The sequence below is a fragment of the Polypterus senegalus genome, chromosome 4, assembly GCF_016835505.1.
Source record: "Polypterus senegalus isolate Bchr_013 chromosome 4, ASM1683550v1, whole genome shotgun sequence".
In the NCBI taxonomy this organism is placed as follows: domain Eukaryota; kingdom Metazoa; phylum Chordata; class Cladistia; order Polypteriformes; family Polypteridae; genus Polypterus; species Polypterus senegalus.
In genome coordinates, this window is record NC_053157.1 from 137,126,420 (window position 1) to 137,143,175 (window position 16,756).

Sequence of the window (16,756 nt, forward strand, 5' to 3'; positions counted from 1 at the left end):
ACAAGGTGGAGCACTGGCACTTAGTAGCCACATTGGAACAGACCGTTTTTAAAGTAGCCATTTTGACATGAAATAGTATGGCAAGCACAGGTGTCATTAATTACATTAATGAAACTTCTGTTCAATTTCAGTGTCGCATAACTGGAACCTTAATATGAATACTTATACCTGTGCTTGCAGTACTATTCTCTTGTCAATACGGCTGCTATGAAAAACGCCCATTAGTGATATGAAACCAAGTGATGCCACCTATAAGTAATGATAGCTCAGCAACGACTCAAAAAACAAAGACCAAAATTATCTGGAGATGTTCATGACATTATTAGACAGCTTTAGTTAAAAAATACAGTTTTCACTATTCAATTTTTAATATTATAATCACTCCCAACATGGTAATTTTTCATTTTGGGGATAGCACCATGTTTACGCAAAATATCAAGCTGAAAAAGAGCTTTAAAATGATAAGAGAACCATTTCTGTGCAACTTATATCTAGGGAGATACAGCCAGTCAAAGTCTATCTCCCCACCCCCTTCAGAATAAGTTCAAACTTTGTTACTTTAAATCTCCCTTAACATTGATCCAAAACATTTGCAATTTCAGTTTTGTGTGTGACTCATATGACCAAAACAGCATGCCAAGTTTTCTTAAAATCTGTGAAGATGAGGTCCAAAAGTGTGACGATTTGACATGGAATTACCCATGTAAGCTTCTATACTTGAATTAGTACACAAGTTACTGGCTTGGAGTCACAGTATAATAAAGTTCAAAATGTGTTCCTACACAAACTTGCAAATCATCTCTAATTCACCAAAAATACAAAAGTCAAAAGTCTATATAAACGTTTACTTTTATATTAATGAAACAGCAAAGACACATCCACAGTGATATGGACAGTGGAATATACTTGTTAGGTTTTGAGTTGTATTAATGCAGAATGGCAAAAGTATTCTCCTTCACTGTACATTAAACATGAATTAGATCAATAGCAGCTAACAATCAAAACTAAATAAAATACAGGTATCAACATACAAGATGTGTACTTGACAGGGAACCGAGAGTTTATTATTCTGGCTTCCTGCATATATGTTGTTATTCCAGTGGAAATTTTAATGGAAAGAATAAATTACAATGAAAGTGGTCCAGGTCATATCATATTAAATAAAAAAGGTGACTTACCACACATACTTCAGCCTGCTTACATGAACATGTAGGACTGATTAGGAGTTCCAACTGGGACCTCAGTTTCTCATCTTCACCTAACACCTGGTTGAACTTTTTTACAAAATCTTGAGCTTTGCCTGGATCTGGAAGGTTTTCTGTATTTGAAGCAAAATATAAACATATATCAAAAGTACATCTTGCTCATTGTACTGATGTATGGATAGGGATGAGTGAGGAGAAGATGCAAAGCAAATGTAAGCTGTGTAATCAAAACATTTTGAATTTGACCTTTTAAGATCATCTTACATGCCATTATTCTTTGAATGTCTGTCACAATTTAAAACAATAGCTACCTAAGTCAAAGGTTTGCTAGATCCCAAAGTTACTTTTTGCAGACATCCTGTTATGACATAATTCTGTAGAAGATTTCTTGACTGTGACACATGAACGGACTAATCTTATATTAATAAATATTTTGACTAGGCCAGTGATTTTCAAGTTCAGTCTTGGGGCCCATACGGCCGCAGAATTGTAATAAACAGCAAGTCATTTTTACTTTTGATTTCACTGTTAGTTTAGCTGAACATTCCTCCTTCCCCTCTTATTTTGCATTCAGAATAGAGAAGCAGTGTAAGCTTTATATTTATAAAGATTTAATATTTGCATTTTCTATTATATTTTTAAACTCCTGGTCCGGTTTTGTTCTTCAGTTTTTGATTAACAACTTCTTTAGAGTTGTGTCTCTTAATTGTATGTGAATACTGACAATTACTGAGTGGAAAAGACATCAGTGCAAACACTGAATGTTAAAGGCCAGCAGTTATCTCAGTGTTATCCAGTTTATTAGGAAATTAATTACATAAGAATAAAAAAAGGAACAAAATAATAAAGCACAAGATAAAAAGCATTAACTGAACCATTTAAGAAACACAAACTTCATCCAAAAAACACAGAAACTGGGAAATCTCCCAGTGAAGATAAGAAGGAATCCAATTACAAAAAGAAACTGGTTATGATAAAAGCGTATAAGCACAGAGGGCACCAAGATTGAACTTGAAAACAACTGAATTGAACCTCCAAGAGAATATCATTCTGTTTTGTTAGAAATTCAATTACATCACAATACATGTTTTGAGAATTTGCAGTATTCATGTTGACTTATTTCTGAAATAAGTAGAATGCGTGATAAGCCATAAATACTAGAATTTTTTATTCATATTTTGTACAGAGCAGGTAATTTCTGGCTACAAACATAAAAAATCAGTACTGCAGATTTCATAACCCTGGTTCAGGTTCAAAACAATTAGATAACAGTATACTGAAGTAAAACACATACATACATATAAACATATACACACACTTTTAAAACATTTTTTATTAATTTTCATAAAATGCTTGATTTTATACAAAGCAAAAAACTAGCGGAAAAACAGTTTGCATGAACTTAACACTAGTTTAAAATAATTTTATTACAACAAAAGAAATACAAAGCTCAGTTCATTTCAAGAAAAATGAATTTCAGTTCTAACAATTCAATATTTTTGCTACAATATCTCTAGCCACTTTCTTTTTTAAATGCTCACATGAGGTTAAACATAGTAGCTTCTTTCCCTGTTGCTTTCTTCTGGTTTTGAAGAAAAAAGTTCAGACTAAAAGGCTAATGACTCAAAAATAAAAGGATTGCACTTGAAGATGCATTCTACAGTCACAGGAAAAAGCAGAGTGCCCTTAAAAAGCATGCGTTACATTTTTTAACAATTAATAGGATTAGGAGTTTCTAACGGTAAAGGAGATTAAATCTTATGTTCAATAAAATACATATGTTGGTACAAGCTAAAATTTATAAATAGACTGTTTAGTGGGAACAAAACTAGTTCTGGTAAATATTTCAGTTAACTCGTAAGTAAAGAAATGTGAACTTGCCCTGTAAACTGAAGGAACACATGCTCAAACAAACAGAGATGCACAAACAGGAAATAAAATAAAACTATAAAAGGTTACTGTAAGACGTAGCCACACTTCGTGATGCACACAGCATTATACTTTTAATGTAAAGCTAAAAAGAAATTTTCAAAAACTCTTACTTGCTATGGTCATCAGCTTGCCAAACATTGCTGAGCTATTTGCTTCAGACTATAAATGAGAAAGAAAAATAAAAGAGCATAATTTTAATATGAAGACAGCAAAGATATGATTTAATACATTAATATTGAGTATAGAGGACTCTAATATATTTACTAGGTATAAAGGATAGAAACGTATGGATTTTTCTTCTTCATGTATACAGTGGGTATAGAAAACAATGACCCCCTTCGAAATATTCCCATTTTTTTTTGCTTTACAGCCTTAAATGAAAACACACACAAAAAATATTTCTTCCCAGCTTTACTTACTTGATGCAACCTATAACATCCAAGTGAAAGATATCACAGTCCAGAAAAATTATAAAAAAAAAAATCAAAAAAATCAAAAACAAGATTAACTGAGATTAATAAAGGATCAATACCTTTTGCTTTAATGGCAGCCTTGAGTCTGTTGGGATACTTCTCTATCAGCTTTGCACAACTAGATTGAGCAATATTTGCCCACTCTTCATTAGAGAACTATTCAAGTTTGGTCACATTGGATGGTGAGCGTTGGTAGACTGCTATCATCAAATCTTTCCACAGATTTTTCAATGGGATTTAGGTCTGGGCTCTGACTGGGTCACACGAGGACATTCACTTTTTTCTCCTTCAGCTACTGTGTGGTCAATTTTGCTGTGTGCTTCAGGTTATTGTCATGTTGAAAGGTGAACATTCCGCCAATCTTCAACTTTCTGGCAGAGGGTGGCAGGTTTTCCTCAAGAATTTGACTGTATTTTGCTCCATCCATTTTTCCTTCTATCCTGATGAGAGCCCCAGGACCTGAGGCAGAGAAACACCCCCACAACAGGATGCTGCCACCACCATGCTTTACTGTAGGTATGGTGTGTTGTGGATGGCGAGTTGCACTGGATTTCCGCCAGGTGTACCGTTTGGTATTGAGGCCAAATAGTTCGATTTTGGTCTCATTTGACCATAAGACCTTTTTCCACTTAGCATCAGAATCTTCAAGGTGCATTCTGGCAAAGCTCAAACAAGCCTTAATGTGGCCTTTCTTGAGAACTGGGGCTTTTTTCTTGCGACCCTCCCGAACAAGCCACAATTGTTGTCACATGGACACAATGACCACTCTTTGCCATAAAATCCTTCAAAGTGCCAAATGGCCACTTGGTAGTCTCTCTTACCAGTTTCCTCCTTGCTCTTCCATCTAGTTTGGAGGGAGGGTTAGATCCACCCATAGCCAGTTGTTTGCTGTCAGTTGCACTACCAAGCAAGGGAATGCTCCAGGAACAGCTGTTTTTACGCTTCACTAATCACACTGATTACAACAGATCACAGGTGGAGGCCAGTAACCATGGTCTGCAATGGAAATGGTGGTTACTTACACCTGATTGACTTTACAAATATTGCTTAGGAGGGAGTGATCCTTGATTAATCTGAGTATTTCTTGTTTATTTCTTAAAATTCTTCTCTAACTTTAGCATTGAAATCTTTCACTTGGATATTATAGATTGCATTGAGTAAGTAAAGCTGGAAAAATATTGGTTTGTGAGTTTTCTTTGAAGGCTATAAAGCAAAAAATGGGAATATTTTGAAAGGGGTGATTCTTTTCTATACTCACTGTATGTACTACACATATATCAAAAGCACATATGGACATCAGTTGAAAAGTCGAGAACTAACTCAAAATGTACAGAAAACTAGTACCTCCATATAGTTAAATTAGGTTGCTAACAATCTAGCATTATTAGAAATGTAGACGTTGAAAGAGAGCACAATTGTTTAATTTGAACCATGCCTAATGGACTGTGCTCATAGAAGAAAATGAGGGGTGGGAGAGAGAGAGAGAGAGAGAGAGAGAGAGAGAGAGGAAAAAAAAACCTTATTGGAGGACTGGTCAATTACAAGTAAATATTATTCCTATTTTTCATACATTATTTGAAGGTATAAGGATAAACATTTTTGCAAGCCTATTAGAGATCAATACAAATTTCAATCTAGAGTGTCAGAAGGCATTTCCCCATTCAAGATAATCTTGCAGTATACAGAAACAGATTTCCTATGTGGACTGTGGGGTACAAAAATTACTCATTACACCTGGTAATGCATACATGTGCACAAAGTGGTGAGCACAGGATGACTAATGGACCATTAACCAGTAGACAGATGGATTACTGCGGTATTAATCAATCTTTCATATTTTCTACAAACAGAACCTTGCATGGTTCTAACAATGAGATGTACCATAATTTTTTTTGATTATATGATTATAATTAGACAATGTGACAATGTATAGTCTCGATTTCAGCATGTCTCTCCAGGTAGGACATGCATCTGCTAAGATGACAAAGCATCATCCACTGAGCTCAGAGTTTTCAGTACAATGAAGTACTGGAAGTACAATACACTCAGTATGTGGTTGGCTTTAGTACAATGTACCACAATAAAGTGTCACTCTGCTTTTTTTTTTTTTTTTAAATCTGAGGTAAATTTTACTTAATTTTTACCAGCACAGTACACCAATACTCAACTTAGAGGTTGGTTGGAAGAACTGAAGCAGCTTATTATATACTGTAGTGCCTTTTATACCTATCCATTATATAGTGCCTCTCATATCTACCTGGTCATTCAAAATGCTCTTATGATCCTCATCATAGTGTCAATGCACATCTTGGCCTATCCAGTGCCAGACACATTGGACAAATCCAGCATAAACTCTATTATACCCTTTCCACCATGCTGCCCAATCTGATGCCAGCTTTCTCATTTCTACTGCGTTTCAAAATGTCAGTCCATGATACTCACAGTCCCTATTTTACGCATACCTTACCCTATAAATTTGGAAAGGAACAGGTGTACCTGCCACCAAAATTTTAAACTACACCCGTTTCTAAATTGCCCTGTTCTCCATTCTGCCAAAACCCGCACCATAATGTCTTCAACTTTCCTCTGTAATCTTCCAATAACTTTCTGCAGTGGCACAGTTTTTGTAACCTAATAACATCCCAAGGCACACCATCACTTGCAAAGCTGCATGAAGGTGTGGGACTAATGGAGAAACTGGTAAAAAGGAGCTCCGAGATCAGTGTTCGCAGGCATGGCACTTAGTGAGCCCCTTGCCCACACCACTCTGCCTCAGAGGCAACTTGCATGCCCACTGCCCTGTGAGGCTGGCTGATAACCACACACCCAGGGCAGATGGAGTGTACCAGCCAGGAGACACGTCCAAAATGCTCTAACATGACTATCGCAGAACTGCTTTTATGCCAGTTTCTCCAGGGAAACCTATCCTTCTCAGACAGGTCTCAACCACCTGCGGAGCTTGTTTGGGAAAAAGTCCAGGTGTACGTTCATCCTTGATCACTTGGCCTGCTGCTGAATTCTTAAGTCAGGTTGGGCTGGTCCAAGCTCCTTGATCTTCTTTTTGTCTTCAAGTGAATAGTATATATAGGAAGGGGTGTTTCACTTGAAGATGCCTTCTCTCTAAAGTCATACTTGCTCATCTGGAGTTACATTAATGGCAGGTGTGAACTGTGAACCATTGACATGAACATGAAGTAGTGCATTGACGATTGCCCATTCACTTTAGATAAAAAAAAAAATCTAAAACAATACTAATTCGGTGCAAATAAATATAGGTGGGTCCAAGGTGCAGAAAGCTGCATTCCCAGAAAAATCTGATAGCAGCCAATTAAAGAGAAGAATTGGGTCACCAACTTGCCAAAAGATCAACAAATTAAATACACTGTCATTTGGCCAATGTCCTTCACTCAGGAAATACAGGTATTCACATAGAAATTAAACAAATACAAGTCAAAACCAATTTTTAATGGATGTTGACATCCACTGAAACAAGGAACATGCAAATAAAAGTTATTTCATGATTATTTCACATTAATTGATTTAAGTTTTTAAAATATTTTTGTGGTGGGTTAGTTTTACATCAATCCATTATTCAAGAAATCTTCCAAATACAGAGTTTGTTCCGATTTCAGAGCAACATGAGTAATCAGACTTTTGTCACTGCTTAGCTAGTGTAGAAATCCAGAATTAGAACATTTACTGTACTAATGTTAGTTGTAATCAATTTTATCCAAGAGACAGTCTTACATTCGGCAATGTACCACATATGATACACTGGTTATGCCTTCACAACATCTTTCAGGAGTGATGCCCTCCCCCACACCCAAAAAAAAAAAATAAAAAAATAAAAAAAAAATAAAAAATGGTATGCTCTTTGGCCAGTATTCCTAAATATGCATATCTGTGATGGTGCGATGCTGTTCTGTTAATACAGTACATAGTGTAGTACTAATGAGACATGCTTTGAAGCACCAAGTTGCACGATTACAACTCACATCTAATCTGTGACATCATGTGCTCTAACAGCACACACAAATCTATTTCTGAGCTAACGCCATAATGAGTGGTTTGCCTTTTTTTCTTTTTAAAAGATAAGCATAATTACAGTAATCATGCACTGAAATGTTCATTTCTAAACATGACTTCTGCCTTTTTCTTTAGAACATGTGTTAAGGTGGTTCAGGAGCACTGATAGGCATTTTACATGTATAATTTTTACTCACATTTTTATCAAGTATTTTTGTGCCTTCCAAAGTAATAAGTCTACTTAGTCATTTATCAGTGTAGAACCAATGCTGTAAAAAAATCGAGTAATGTTAAATTTTTGGTATTTTAATACTGACTTGGTACTGGGGGGAAAAAATAAATAAATAAATAAATAGGTTCTTGTGACATCCATACTATTCAGATCGAAAATAAAAGCATGCTTACAGTGGGTTGTTTATGCAAGTCCAGAAGCTCTCGTACATGACTTCTTAACATGTTCTGGCACTTCCACATTTCATTTAGAGCTCTGAAGAATACAAAAAAATATCTTAGTACAATAAACATGTCTAGAAATTACTTAAAAGTATCTACCACCAATATACTTTCCAGTACTCATAACAAAAGTATAAATAATGATAAAACAAATTCTTACTTTACTGCATTAGGATCCAGGCTGGCATACAAGTAATACAGACACTTCATTTTTTCCTGGGTTTCTAGATTATGCGGCACCATATACTGAGCAAAGATCTTCTCCACTAGCAACCTATTCCAGAAAGGAATGTGTGGAAAAACAAGATTTAGTACAAATGTTTAAAAATATATTTTCTTTTCTTCTTAGATATAAAAATGAAAGAAAGCAACTTGTATCTACTAGCTAAGTAAGTGTTAAAATCTCAGCTGTTAAAGTAATCAAAGTATAATGTTCTCTGAATTTATTTTATATAGTATTATTGACAACGGAGCAGCTTCAAAAATACTTAATGGAAAGTAAGGACTTAAAGGACACTATGAAAACAGAGTATAATAATTATTTACAGAGAAAAACAGGATAGCCACATACGTTAATGAGCCAAAACATTACAACCAATCCCATATGAAATGAATGACGTAAAGGAGTCAGAGGTACATTATATGGTAAGCGGACATTAGGTAACTTGTAGTTGACATGTTAAAGATATACAGAAGATAAGGGAAGGTGTAAAGACTTTGGTGAGAGAAATTCCAAAGGTAAGACAATTGGGTTAGACCATTTCCAAAATGGCAAGGCTTGTGGGCTGATCACAGTGAGCTGTGGTGAGTACCTACTGACAGTGGTTCGAAGAGGGAAAAACCATCTACCACCAACAAGATGTTGGGATGCCAAGACTCAGCAATGCAAAAGGTCAATTCCACCTTGCAATTTATGGGAATGATCAGAGGTTTTTTAGATTATGTTCCTTCGGGTTAAAGCTGTTCTGGCAGCACAAAGGGGAGCAACAGCATATTATGCAGGTGATCACATTGTTTTGGCTCACCTGGGTATCATTTTCAAGTGACCACTTGTTTTAAAAATTTAATTCTACATTCACAGCATGTGAACCAAATAAATGAATTAAATATTTTTCCCTATTAAGCAACATGAATTAAATTTATAGTTGTTTTGCTGTAAGTACCCCTTAGCATTTTACCATTGAGCAGTTTTGGCTATAAATGTCATTACTGGCATGGAGTTGTTGCAAGGCTGCCACTTCTTTCATGGTGGGAGGACACCACAGTAAGTGACACAAGCAATAAAAAAAACAAAAAACAAAAAAAAAACAACATTTAGCCCAAAATGAGCAAGTATTAGCTAACATAATGGAATGGGTAATAACCAGAATAATACAAGCTAAATGTTTAAAATCACTCAACTAAGGACAAGCACAAAATGCAGAGTAACATACTAACTATAAAATGAAGTGAGGATTAATGTACATTACTTCATGGATAAGTAAACTATGATACCCAACCACATGCCCTATTCAGGAAATAGGGAGGAAATCCTTAGATGAAAAGGTAGTTTCAGTGCCATCATCTGCTGAGGTGTACACTTTAAAATAAATTGACTTCAGCTGTAGGGTACCAAACTACACATTCAGCAACAGCTAAAGTGGGAATCAGTTTTGAATTGTAATGATTCAATCCATAAGGAAATACTGTAGTATGCAGCAAGCAAAGTCTAAACATGTTAACTTGACAGTGAATTCTTAAACTTTCAAAGAAAATGCAAAATTCTGTCCCTACACATGGATCTCTGACTGGAAAACAAAGACGTTTTAGTCACCTAAACAGGGACTGATGGCAAAATAATGGTAGTCTATGGCCTGTGGAACTGTGTAGATGAAGACAGGATAAGAGGAAGTCAAAGACAAAAAGTAACTGTTGCAACCAAATTATATTTTTGTCATTTTGCCCTCTAACCAGAAAATTTTGTTTTTCCACAGTTGTTTACTGGCTCACTATATATATATATATATATATATATATATATATGTGTCTATATATATATATATATATATATATATATATATCTATATATATCTATATATACATATATATATATCTATCTATCTATATATAGCTATATATATATACTAATAAAAGGCAAAGCCCTCACTCACTCACTCACTGACTCATCACTAATTCTCCAACTTCCGTGTAGGTAGAAGGCTGAAATTTGGCAGGCTTATTCCTTACAGCTTACTTACAAAAGTTGGGCAGGTTTCATTTGAAATTCTACGCATAAGGGTCATAACTGGAAGCTATTTTTCCCCATATAATGTAATGGAGTCTTGAGTTGGAGATGGCCGCGGGGGGCGGAGTATCGTGTGACATCATCACGCCTCCTACGTAAGTACGTAGAGCACAAGGAAGAACTCCAAACAGCGATCAGCACAAAACGCCATTTCACAATTGAGAAGGCAGAAAAACATTATGAAGCAAATGATACGCATGATATGCATACAAGCATATTCATAAGTACAGCTACTGCGGAAACAAAGCACGGCGTGAACCGTAAGTTTATATTAAATTAAGTTCATAGGCTACCACTAGCGTTTGTAATTTAGTGCCTGCCCATATAAGGCCGTCCATCAACGGCAATCCAATACAAACACTGCCGGTAAATATTCACGTGTGAAGGACTGTGCTTATGCAGAGGAAGATGAGATGGTCAGGGTGGTGTTTGGCACAAACTCATTAAAACTGCGAGAGAAAGTTTTAAGTGCCGGGTCTTAGCTGACATTACACGAGATGGCACCAGTACAGCTGGGAACCTTCGATGCAAGAACACCAAGCGGCTCACGTGAACTGACGCAGTGCACAGACAAAAAGCAACAGTTCCAAAGAGTGCTGAACAAAAACCGAATTACACAATTGAGAAGGCAGCAAAAAAATATGAAGCGTCTTATACATAGAATCATATTCATAAGTGCAGCTACTGCGGAAACAAAGCACACGGTGGAAAAAGTGAATGTCCTGCTAAAACTATATCCGTTTGGCACCAACAACCATGCCACGCTCAAAATTGCTTAAATCACCTTTCTTTCCCATTCTGACATTCAGTTTGGAGTTCAGGAGATTGTCTTGACCAGGACCACACCTCTAAATGCATTGACGCAACTGCCATGTGACTGGTTGATTAGATAATTGCATTACTGAGAAACTGAACAGGTGTTCCTAATAATCCTTTAGGTGAGTATAATTTTATATATATATATATATATATATATATATAAAAACAATGTGGTTTTATCCTAGGTAAGGTACTTTTTACCCCCCATACTGCAAGATCTGTATTTTAAGCAGGCAATGTGAGCTGTACAAAAAATAAAGAAATAAAATCAGATTTTCTTTGCCACATTGCATAATATAGGCAGTCCCTGGGTTACATACGAGATAGAGACTGTAGGTTTTTACTTAAGTTGAATTTGTATGCAAGTCGGAACAGGTACATTATTTTAATAAATGCTATTGTTGACCGACTGTAACCAAGTGCTCTGCTAATGAATGATGGAGTTTCACCTCTCTCTGACCTTTTTATTATTTCTACTTTATTTGCAATGGTGATGGTTTTTCTCTTCTTTATTGTTATCACCAGTACTTGCATCAGATTTGTTTCAGAGACATTGTTGAAGGGTGAAGACAAAAGGTTAAGTTGAGCTCTTCTGCACAGCACGGCAAACACACTATCACAGCAGGAAGGCACCAGTCGTCAACACGTCTGATGAACCGACAAGAGACAACTTCCTGCTATGTGCGTAACAGTACAAGCAGGCTTGCTATTGAGAATGAATGGGGGCGGTTCACCACCCGCCCACCATACTGTCACCTCCATTACAGTATGCTGATGGCAGCGTCCGCCCACTGAGAACGAACACAGTGCGGCCAAAGGCGGGTAAGCCCACCACCACCCCCATTCAACAGGCAGCCACCCGAGGCACACTACAATGTTACCAACCGCCACCCCGTTCACCCTTAATGGCCTCCCGATCAGCCAAAACTGGGTCACCGCTTGCAGCATCACCAGCCACCCACTGAGAACGAACGGGGCAGCTGCGTGAGGTGGGCGGGCAGTGAAACACCCCCCTCCACTCCATCCAGGATCCGTCCTGCACACGAGCAATAGCTGTGACCCCGGGTCACCACTTGCCACTGGGAGCCGCCCAAGGGACACTACACTGTGCAAGCAGCAAAATCGCTCCCCTCCAGCCTCCGTCCAGCCACCGCTTGCAGCGTCCCCAGGCCGAAGATGATGGAGCGGCAGATACTGAGGCGCATGCATCGCAGCTGCAGACCCGTTCATAAGTCGTAGGTCGGATGTTCGTAACTTAGCCAGTCTTAACTTAGATTTTTACAATGAAGCAAGATACATATAATAAAGTCTAAATTTCTAAGCAGAGAGATGTGCACTTCAAGAATGGGTACCTGTTTAAAGTGATCCTATTGCTACCCAGAAAGGTACTCTTATTTTCTGTACAAGATGTGAGAAACAAAATTACACAATGGAAAAGCAGATAAGCATTATGAAAAAAACTCATTAATTTGATTATTTTCTGTATAATCCATCTAGTAAAATATCCACATGGTTATAATAAATATGCTGTATCTGACAAAAAAAGTTACATTGTTACAATGGTTTATAATTAAAGACAAATGTTAGAAATTAAGAAATATAATGATGGGCTGTGATAGTGCTGGCTTACTTGTCATCAATGCTGTTTTGATAATAGATGTGCAGCAGTTTGTCTTTAATCCAGCTCACTTTCTGGGCAGCATCTTTCCCAGCCTCATGATGAAGACAGTACTTCTTATAAAGTTGCGCTAAGCCCATCATCGCTTCCTTCCGAACACGCCACTATAAACCAAAATAAACCCAATTAGGGTGTGGTGGAAAAAAAAATGTACAGTGGGAGTTTAAGGTTTAAAACAAAGCAAAAGCCAGCTGGATTTGGTAAGTTTCAAAAAAATATAGTGTAGCTATTTTCAATATTGTATGTAAAAATTTCAAGTAGATGCAATTATTGATGGTTAATTTACCAATAACTGAAACGCCTATTTATGTTATGTACAGCAGCATAAAATATGACAATTTCTTTAATAAATTAAATCTTTCACATTTTCAGGTTCACATTTAAAAGTACAATTATGACTGTACACATTTCTTACACATTCTTTACCATTTTCACATTAAGGCTTTGAATCAAGTGCGTGAGTACAAACATCACTGAAAAGGCTTGCGTGTATAGATTAGACCAGGAGAATTAAAATTAACATTAAACCTAATAACCATCATGTGGCCAGCCACCAACAGGTGGTCTACCACTTTCAAGATAACATGTAATTAGTGTCAACTACAAGTTTCATACAATTGCCAACCGACAGACAAACTAAACAGATAAAGAGTAACGTTTGATCCAGATTCAGATAATATGGTTTACATGGGTGGGTGGCAGAAGCAAAAAGCTCTTGGTGAGAGCATGAACCCTTATGCTACAAGAGGGCTGAGATGATAATGCAAAGCATGAGGAGAAAAACATGCATGTTCATGCAAAAGACACTTAGGATGCTCAGCTCTTTATTATGGAGTTTTGGACTTTTCTCTTCATGTTAACTTTTGTGTGTGATAAAACATTTATAGACTCTGATCAAATTATTAAGTACACCATACTAATACGGGGTAGGAGTTCCTTTGGCTCTTAAAGCAGCCTCAATTGTGTGTATCATGGATACCACAAGATGTTGGAAACATACCTTTGAGTATCTAGTCCATGACAATCACATTATTTCTGTAGATTTGTAGGCTGCACATTCAAATTACAAATACCCCTTCTACTATAACCAAAAGGTATTATTCTAATGAAGTCAAATCCAGTGACTGAGAAAGCCACTGAAGAACACTAAACTCACCGTCATGTTAATGAAACATGTTTGAGACTACCTTTGCTTTGTGACTTGATGCATCATGAAGCTGGAAGAGGCCATTAGTAGAGGAGTAAATTATGGCAATGAAGGTGTGCACATGGTCAGCATAAATACTCAAATATGCTATGACATTCAAGCAGTGATTGATTGGTATAAATGGGCCACCCAACATGCGACAACAAAACATTCTCCACATCATTACACCACCACCACCTCCAGTCTGGACTGTCGACACAAGGGAGATCAGGTGCGTGGGTTCATGCTGCTGACACCAAACCATCCGTGTGTCTCAGCAGACATCGAGACTGATCAGACCAGCCTACGTGTTTTCCACACTTCACCTGTAAAGCTTTGGTGAGCCTGTGCCCACTGCATCCTTTGTTGACAGAAGTGGAACCTAACGTGGTCTTCTGATGTTGTAGCCCATCTGCCAAATTTACCTCAAGGTTCAATGTGTTGTGCATTCTGAGGTGCTTTTCTGTTCACCATAGTGGTAATAAGTGTTTATTGGAGTTACAGCAGCCTTTGAATCAGTATGAACCAGTCCAGCAATTCTCCTCTGACCTTGTTCATCTAGAGGACACTTCTGTCCACATGACTGTCGCTCGCTAGATAGGTTTTTTGTTCTCTGCATCATTCTGAGTTAATTCTAGAAATGGTAATACTTAAACTAGCCTGTGTGACACCTGCAATCATGGTCGAAATCACAGAGATCACATTGTTCCCCATTTTGGTGCTTGATGTTAATATTAAGGCTCCTGACCTGTACAGTACATGCATAATTTTGTGCTGCTGCCACATGATTCACAGTTTGGACAACTGCATTGAAAAGCAGATGTACAGATGTTTGTAAGAATTTGTTCAAATTCTAAGTTGTAATTTGAACTTTACATTAGGTTACATCTTGTCATTTTAGTTTATGGCTTTTATACAGAAGTAAAGTGATATACTTTTACTGAATACGGAAAAAATTACAGTTACATGTGGTAAAGATGGCATCAAAATAAAGATATTCAACACACTTACTCTTTTGTCCAATGTCCGCTCCCTCACAAATCCAAGCAACTGATCATTGACAAGTGAAAGATCTTTTTTGCCAGCAGTTATTATTGTTACAATAACATCGTGTCGAATAGCTTCTTCAGGATCATGGGATCTAACCTTAAGAAACTCTAACAAAAAGGAAAAAATAAAAAATGGAGAGTAATATAAAAACTCAAATAATGGTAACTTTCTAATAAATAAAAAAAATTGTAGTAAAAATATTCACTAAATATTGTATGACCACTTTTGTGGAATATAAACACATTTCTGTTAAATGACATGAAAAATTTGTATTTAACTACTGAATAAACTTCAATATGTCTATTAATTAAAAACACAGTAACAGTATGGAATCTTGTATATTCAACCATGTGAAAAGGTAAAATAAAAGGACAGGCTGACAGTAACTATACATAAATAAGTTGGGCCAGCTCCATTAATGTTAATAGGAAACAGTTTGTACATATACTACATTATATTCATCACAGAACTGGGTTTTGGGTTAAGCAAAAAAAGGAATACAATAAAAAAAGCTTAAGTGCAGATGATGCCTAATACAATTCTTTAGCTTGTTGCTTATAATAGCTTCTGTAATGCAGTTAAATACAGAAAACTGACTTGAAATAATTTAGCAACAATAATAAATTAAAACCTTCCTTTCTACCTTCAAGATGTCTGACTAATATCAATTTGGACTGGGTTTATATTCAGTTGGTTCTAACAAAAGCGCTCAGGAACTTACACTTACAGTGGTGTGAAAAACTATTTGCCCCTTCCCGATTTCTAATTCTTTTGCATGTTTGTCACACAAAATGTTTCTGATCACCAAACACATTTAACCATTAGTCAAATATAACACAAGTAAACACAAAATGCAGTTTTTAAATGATGGTTATTATTATTTAGGGAGAAAAAAAAATCCAAACCTACATGGCCCTGTGTGAAAATGTAATTGCCCCCTGAACCTAATAACTGGTTGGGCCACCCTTAGCAGCAATAACTGCAATCAAGCGTTTGCGATAACTTGCAATGAGTCTTTTACAGCGCTCTGGAGGAATTTTGGCCCACTCATCTTTGCAGAATTGTTGTAATTCAGCTTTATTTGAGGGTTTTCTAGCATGAACCGCCTTTTTAAGGTCATGCCATAGCATCTCAATTGGATTCAGATCAGGACTTGGCCACTCCAAAGTCTTCATTTTGTTTTTCTTCAGCCATTCAGAGGTGGATTTGCTGGTGTGTTTTGGGTCATTGTCCTGTTGCAGCACCCAAGATCGCTTCAGCTTGAGTTGACAAACAGATGGCCGGACATTCTTCTTCAGGATTTTTTGGTAGACAGTAGAATTCATGGTTCCATCTATCACAGCAAGCCTTCCAGGTCCTGAAGCAGCAAAACCACCCCAGACCATCACACTACCACCACCATATTTTACTGTTGGTATGATGTTCTTTTCTGAAATGCTGTGTTCCTTTTCGCCAGATGTATTGGGACATTTGCCTTCCAAAAAGTTCAACTTTTGTCTCATCAGTCCACAAGGTATTTTCCCAAAAGTCTTGGCAATCATTGAGATGTTTCTTAGCAAAATTGAGACGAGCCCTAATGTTCTTTTTGCTTAACAGTGGTTTGCATCTTGGAAATCTGCCATGCAGGCCGTTTTTGCCCAGTCTCTTTCT

The 16,756-nt window shown here is 36.9% G+C and overlaps 1 protein-coding gene across 2 annotated transcripts in view; it reads right to left on the reverse strand.

Annotated features, from left to right (window-relative positions):
* The window catches only part of pds5a (PDS5 cohesin associated factor A), a 215,989-nt gene that overhangs the window by 100,271 nt on the left and 98,962 nt on the right, over nucleotides 1-16,756 (reverse strand). For both annotated transcript variants that reach the window (XM_039751317.1, XM_039751318.1), the window contains exons 11-16: nucleotides 15,068-15,213; nucleotides 12,823-12,974; nucleotides 8,250-8,363; nucleotides 8,042-8,123; nucleotides 3,248-3,296; nucleotides 1,179-1,318 (exon numbers count right to left, since the gene is read on the reverse strand). In XM_039751317.1, the coding sequence (XP_039607251.1) occupies nucleotides 1,179-1,318; nucleotides 3,248-3,296; nucleotides 8,042-8,123; nucleotides 8,250-8,363; nucleotides 12,823-12,974; nucleotides 15,068-15,213 (683 nt within the window). The remainder of the gene's footprint in view (nucleotides 1-1,178; nucleotides 1,319-3,247; nucleotides 3,297-8,041; nucleotides 8,124-8,249; nucleotides 8,364-12,822; nucleotides 12,975-15,067; nucleotides 15,214-16,756) is intronic.